At 41.7% G+C, this 7357-nt stretch overlaps 1 protein-coding gene across 1 annotated transcript; it reads right to left on the bottom strand.

Moving 5' to 3' along the window:
* Window positions 1–325: 325 nt before the first annotated feature.
* On the bottom strand, window positions 326–1840 carry LOC118076727 (RNA-binding protein 3-like). Its single transcript, XM_035099657.2, has one exon. It carries the CDS (start codon window positions 1431–1433, stop codon window positions 978–980), a length of 456 nt encoding a protein of 151 aa, XP_034955548.1. The 5' UTR covers window positions 1434–1840; the 3' UTR covers window positions 326–977.
* Between the last annotated feature and the right edge of the window lie 5517 nt (window positions 1841–7357).

Raw genomic sequence — 7357 nt, forward strand, 5'->3', positions numbered from 1 at the left:
TTCTTAACCAAAGTCACCAGCTTTCTCTGCAACCTTCAGCCCTCAACCTTCAACCTGTAGTCGCTATTCCCCTGTAGTGTGCAATCAGATCCTCCAGCACCACCCCTCTCACCTTTGTAATGTGTGCACAAAGCGAAGAGTGGGTCTAATCAGGGCCAGCCCTAACATTGGGCAGAGTGAATCAGTTGCCTCAGGTGGCACACACTGGGAGGGCAGGAAGCGATGGACAGAGAGCAGCAATAAGATATTGGAGGAGAGGGATGTGAGTGGCATGCAGCGTTCCCTTGCCTCAGAAGCAATGGAAGTCACTGTCCCATCACCAGTGTTTTTTTGTTTTTTTGTTTCAGATGGGATTTTAATGGGCTTCGTAAAGCCAAAAACTCAGTACAGGAACTTCCTTATCCACTTCAAATACAATGTCAATTGAATTATGCACGTTTCTTTCAGTAAAAAAAAAGGACAATATAAACAAACATTTTCAAGAACCTCTCAAAGTGTTCAGTTTTGATTTCTGGATTTACTTTTTACAGTAAAACAGCTTTTTACTAAACCAGCGTGAATCGTTTAATACCAAGGTGGTTTGCATTTGTTGCCCTCCCTTACTATGCTAAGAGTTGAACTCAAGTGCATTGCACTATTTCAAAAAAAAGAAAAGAAGCTTTGCTCAGCTTCCAGCTGTTTAAAGTTGTAGGGCCCCATGTGTCACGTTAAAACAAACCTTGGATTGAGAAAGCAAGACAAATAAAACCGATTTCAAAAATGCTTTAAAAAACCACTCTTGAAAAAACCAACTCTTGAGCAAAGTCTAAACAGGCCATCTTGTAAAGGAAGCTTTCAGTCTGCATGTGACAAAAGTTATATGGGGGAAGATACAAGTAGGTAACTAAATAAGATTCAGCGAAGCTCCAAAAATCTTTATAAATATGGCCATTGGAAGGACGATCTTGATTCAGGAAGGATTCTTACTCAGTGTGGGCTCAGTTGTCATAGTTGTCTCTGTAAGAGCCTCCTGAAGAGTAGCGATCGTTATAACCCCCCTGACTGCCGTAGTCCCGGGAACCGCTGTAGCCTCCACTTCTGTTGTCGTATCGCCCACCATAGCTTCTGTCTCCACCCCCTCTGGAATAACCACAGCCTCGCCCCCTGCCTCCAAAGTAGCCACCTCTAGATCCACGGGAAGACTTCCCTGTGTGATCAACTCTTATCTGACACCCATCTACAGACTCTACATTCATGGCTCTCATGGCATCTGATGCATGTTCAGGATTGGCAAAGGTGATAAAGCCAGTGCCTCTTGATCTCTGGGTCTCTTTATCCTTGATCACAACAACTTCAGAAATGGGTCCAGAAGAGCTGAAATGCTGCTCCAGGCCTTGCTCATCAGTGTCAAAATTCAGCCCCCCAACAAACAGCTTTCCTTCTTCAGAAGACATAATGGTGGTAGGGAGGAGTCGAAGAGAAGCTTCCTGGGCTCAAGCAGCTGAAAATGTGCTCCCATCACCAGTGTTGAAGAAAAATTGAATTGCCAGTCAGATCAGCTTTTGTACATGGAATGTGAAGTGGTGCTTTCTTGTTCTTTGCTTCAATTTGCAAAATGTCTTGGGCTGGCCCTGGGCATGAGCTTAAGAAGAAGCAATTTATGCTACTTGGTTTTGTTGTTGTTTTTCAGCTCAAGGAGGCAGAAGAGGAAATGGAAGGAAATAAATATATCAGAAGCAACACATCAGGTAAAAAAAACAACAACACCTTGTTCCAAAGCAGCCTACATTATTCACATCTGATAAGTGGGTGTTTGGGGTTTATGCCTCTTGCAATTGCAGCCTGGGGGATTACAAACGGAAAGGCAGCGATGTTCCACTTGAATCCAAAATTATGAACAGAAAGAAAGAAAATGGACCTTCTTCAAAGAACAGCTGCACTACCTGAGATTCACATTGGCTGCTCCACAATTTAATATTTGGCAACTGCAACCTCTTATTTATTACAATCACTGCTTGGGGTTTTAATTTTCAAAAACTCCAACAAATGTCAGTGGTAATCAGTGGTCCTTTGTAGCAGACAACTACGGTATGTAATCTTGCCAGGGTCTGGCAAGAGCATAAAAAAAGAGAAGAGAGTCCCAGCCACATAGAAAGTTGTATTGATAGAAACAGGACTAAGTTATGGGTAAATTTCAAAGAATGACGCTGGTCTTGTTTTTATATTTGTTCTGGGGGACAGGTTCTTTTTTGTAATGGAGATTCTTTGCTTGACTGTGTTCTAAGCTGCAGGTTTTTTTCTCTGCAGATTATCTACCAAACATTTAATGTATTTCAAAAAAAAAAAACCCCACACAACAGACTTTTTCAAGGTTGGCCTATGGTGATCTAGGTTTTAAATTAGAGCACAGCCCACTTCAGATCAATATCATGAATTGATTTGTACGCATTTCAAGCAGGACTCCTTCCTTTAGACTTTGAGTGCTCAATTCACAATGCAGTTAAAGCATCTTTTTTTCTATGTAATTAAATCTATATTGAAGTGTTGAAATGGACTTTTAAAAGCTGAAAATGTAAGCTAAAGCAAAATTATATGCAATGATCAGAGACTTCTTGACATAGCTATTGCCATTTTATAATGCTGAAACACCATTTTGGGAGTCCGCCTTCCTTTTTCTTTTGCTGCCTAGAAAGAAAGAAAAAAATGTACCTTCCCTTTCTCATAGATTGTCAACTGCCCCCTAAATGGCTAAATTCCAAGAGTGTTTACAGACAGTGAACCTGTGTCCAAAAAGGTAAACAATAAAAGTCTGTACTGTATATATAATCATATACACCAATAAAAGCCTACTGAGATGGCAGAAATTCAAGAGATGGTAGTTCTACTTTGGGAGAAAGATGCCAGCTAAGATTGTCCAAAACATACATTCTTTTCTATATTTCAACTTGTCCAGTTCTTGAGACTACTACTATATGTAGTGTCTACTTAGCAAATTCACAAGCTGCAGTTTCTTTTGAAACGTCCTGTTCAAAAATTGACACAATTGCCTATCGGACCATTTTTATACAGTACAGTACATGAATCCAAGTGTTCCTTCAAGCTTTGCTAACAGTGCCACCTGCTGTTGATAGGAAAGTTGTCTCGAGCGAAGTAGCTATCAGCAAAGTAGCCATATCTGTAAGGAACGGAGTCATCCGCAACAGCAACATTGATTTTATAAGTCATTTTCAACGCAAGCAATTGTTACACATTCCCTCGGCAGCTGCTAATGCGAGCGTCTCTGCCTTGTGTTATTTTCACAGGTGATTAAACAGAACAATCATGGTAGCAGTGATGATTTGTAATTTAGATGCATTTAGAAAACACCGAGATTTATAAACTGTAAAGGAAAACCAGTAATCTGAGGTTTACCTAGACCTACACCTGTGCCTCGCCTTCACAAATATTATTATTTATTTCGTTTATAAATGGCTTCCCGGGAGATGTTCCCGAAGCAATTTATAATTTCATAGAAAAATATAAAATGTTTATGCATATTAAAAACAGTTTAAACAATTGATATACAAAAGCATTTAAAAACAACAACAACAATTACAGCACATATTAAAATCTATTCAAATCCAATACAGATCCAAACAGGGATTAAAATATCCATTCAGAAGGCTTCTTGAAAAAAGAGTATCTTTTGCAGGTGTCAGAAAGACAATAGAGAAGGAGACTATCTGATATATTATGGGAAGTTCCAGAGGGTGGGTGCTGCAACACAAAACGCCGATTCTGACATTATGCAGACATTATGCCTCCTGATATTTTGCCCTCTCGGGTTGCAGAACACCGTGATTGGTTGGGAATATAAGGGTTGAGATGATCTTTCAAGTATCTTGGTCCCAAGCTATATAGGGCTTTGTACACCTGGGATAGCTCAGTCGGTAGAGCATGGGACCTTTAATATCTGGGTTTTGTTTTTTCTTCCGATCAAACCATTACAATACTGTATAATATTCACAGTATTGTGAACACATATGATGAGGAGTAGGGAACCTTTGGTCTGCCAGATGTTGCTGAACTACAACTCCTATCATGACCAATGGCCAGGGATGAAGGGAGTTGTAGTCCAGCAACATCTGGAGGCCTCCCACACCTGCATTAGGTGCATCATTGCTTTATTTAGCACATTTTTATTCCCCGCTTTCCATTGTGAGGCTCCATCATACACTCCCCAAGCTAAATCCAGGCACAGATCAGACTCAGGCAGGCTTAGCTTCAGTAAAATGGCTGTATCGCTTCTCTCCTAGAATAAAGGGAAATGCATGATCTGGTACTCTTTTATGTGGCTATAAATCATGAATATGAATGGAAACTCACCTGTGTTAAACCGAGACCATAGCTGTCCCACCAACCAAAACTGGTTAAGGGCACGCCTGGTCACCATAACCACCTCAGCCTCTAGTAACAGCAATAGATTCAGAAGCACTCCTAGGCTATGAACCTGTTCCTTCAAGGGAGAGGGACGAACCCATCCAAACCAAGCCACTGGTCAATTATCTGAACTCAGGAACAAATCACCCTCTGTCTTGCCAGCATTCAAAATCAGTTTGGCAAATAAAGTCCAAGTACACTCAGGCTGACGACTGTTCTAAAACACAATGCAGGAATGAAGACAGATCAATACACATCGCGCATAAATCTTTGCTACTTACAGTGGTACCTCTGGTTACGAACTTAATTCGTTCTGGAGGTCCGTTCTTAACCTGAAACCGTTCTTAACCTGAGGTACCACTTTAGCTAATGGGGCCTCCCGCTGCCGCCGTGCCGCCGCCACGCAATTTCTGTTCTCATCCTGAGGTAAAGTTCTTAACCCGAGGTACTACTTCCGGGTTAGCAGAGTCTGTAACCTGAAGTGTTTATAACCCGAAGCGTTTGTAACCCGAGGTACCACTGTATTTTTAACCATCAGAAGTGGCTTCACAATTAAAACCTGTACGATTTCACAAGAGACTGAGACATACGTGTGGAGAAACGGCAGACCAGAGCTGCCAGCCTGCAAGGCTGAGGAGGTTGCTTATTAGTCAACCCGGATTTCTCAGTGGTTTTTAATATATTCTCTGAATAACATGGCAATCAGCATTGCATTGCTGTCGTAATGATACCTTGGAAGACAGCTGAAACGCTCCCAGAGATGTTAAAGATCAGACACATTAGGGACTGCTGACATGGCACTGTCACTGGGACTTTTCTCAAAAGTAATGAGGGAGGAAGGTACCCTTCAACTAGCATGAAACTTCCTCTCTTTTAAAATGTTATTTCTAATTACTGTTTTCTACCTCTTCCCTTTTAAAATGCTTAACTTGATTTAAGACATTTCATTATTTAATGGTGGTGGTGCAGGAGGAGATGTCCTGGTTTTAAAATATCAGTAAGCTTTGAGGGCAGTGTTAGAGCAGAGCTTTGATGGTCAATTTGTAAAACAATCACTTATCTCAAGAGCACAAAATGTTTGAGCTGTGGCCTCAAATGATTGCAGGGGCAAACCAGTTTTAGGATTAGATGGAAGCAGCCATCAGAAAGCTGCTGATTTTCTTAGTTATTAAATTTATTGTTAGGTTTGTATTTTACCGGTTATGTGATATTAGTTTTTGTATCGAACTCAGTTACTTGTAAGTCATCTTGGAGGTTTTTAGGTTCCAAGGCAGCATATAAGTATATTTAATAAATAAACAAATAAGATAGATAGATAGATGATAGATAGATAGATAGATAGATAGATAGATAGATAGATAGATAGATGTTGATGGATAGATAGCTAGAGATGACAGACAGACAAACAGAGATGATGATGATAGATAGATAGATAGATATAGATAGATAGATAGACAGATAGACAGATAGACAGATAGACAGATAGACAGATAGACAGATAGACAGCTACATTTTATAGTTTGAAGAACATGTTTGTTTTTGACAAAGCCTTTGTTAAAAAAAACTTCTAGAAGCAAAGTGGGTTTATCTAATAGAAGTATTACAAGCAAGGAAGACAGCTCAGTTGATTAGAGGATGATGCTGAGAACACCAAGGTCACATGTTTGGGTGCATATTCCTGCATTGCAGGGGGTTGGGCTACTAGATGATCCATGGGGTCCCTTCCAACTCTTTGATTCTATGATCAGTGGCTGGCATTTGATAGATAACTGCTGAAGCTCAAGTCCCAGCAGGGCCCCACTACCAACCCTCTCAACCCCCTTGCCCTGCTGCTGCTTCCTCCTCCTCCTCCTGCCAGTTGCTACCTGCTCACCTGCCCTCCCTGAGCAGCAAGAACTACAGCAGCTTCTGCTCACCCCTTTGGATGGTGCTACAGATCAGGGCTGTAAGGAAAGGTTAAGTGAATGGGGTAGCAGCAAGAACTGTAAGGAGCAAGTAGGACGGCAGAAGGGAAGAACCATGGAGGTCATCTTGCCCCAAAGCCTACAAACCCTTGGGCCAGCACTAAATATATGTTTCAGAGTATGATCTCTGCAGTCAGTGGTGGAGCTTCATGCTCCAGCACGGGGGCGGGGGGGCAGAGCAGGCGGGGGCAGGGCTGGTGCGCATCCTGGGAGCGGGGCAACCAACACGGGCGGTGGGGCGGCCACGATGGCACCCTACTGGGATCGCGCTGCCAGGGGCGGTGCACTCCCCTTGCATTCCTCTTCCTCTGCCAGTGTCTGCAGTACAAAGAAATATTTGCCAGTAACTCCAGAGAGATCCATAATATAGAAGCTGTACTAAAGGTTTGCACAACTCATGTGCCTTGACTACCTGAATACATGTATGGCATTAGGCTAAGGACTTCATAAACAAAGACAAAGCAGCCCACACACAAGACTGGTGGGATGCATTTGATTTGGTGGGTTGCAGAGGTTGTGCTGGATACCTGTAGAATCCCCCACAATTACTGTACAGTGGTACCTTGGTTCTCAAACGCCTTGGTACTCAAACGCCTTGGTTCCCAAATGCCGAAAACCCGGAACTGTTCCAGTTTCCGAACATTTTTCGGAAGCCGGATGCCTGATGTGGCTGTTGAGTATTGTTTCTGGGGCACCTTCGTTTTCAAACATTTCAGAAGTCAAACTGACTTCCGCAACAGATTAAGTTTGGCGCTTTTGGTGTTTTAAAGAATGGCAATCAGCTACTGATTGACTGATTGATTGTGTAACTGCGGAAATGGATAAAAGCCCCCCATCCAAACAATGACTATCATCAGTGCAAGTAAGAAAAAATAATAATTTTAATTTTTATCAGCTACAATACTGTCTTATTTATTTTATAGTACAGTACATTGATTATTGCTTTCATTTTATGGATCAATGGTCTCGTTAGATAGTAAAATTCATGTTAAACT

This window comes from Zootoca vivipara, chromosome 11 (genome assembly GCF_963506605.1).
Source record: "Zootoca vivipara chromosome 11, rZooViv1.1, whole genome shotgun sequence".
Lineage (NCBI taxonomy): Eukaryota > Metazoa > Chordata > Lepidosauria > Squamata > Lacertidae > Zootoca > Zootoca vivipara.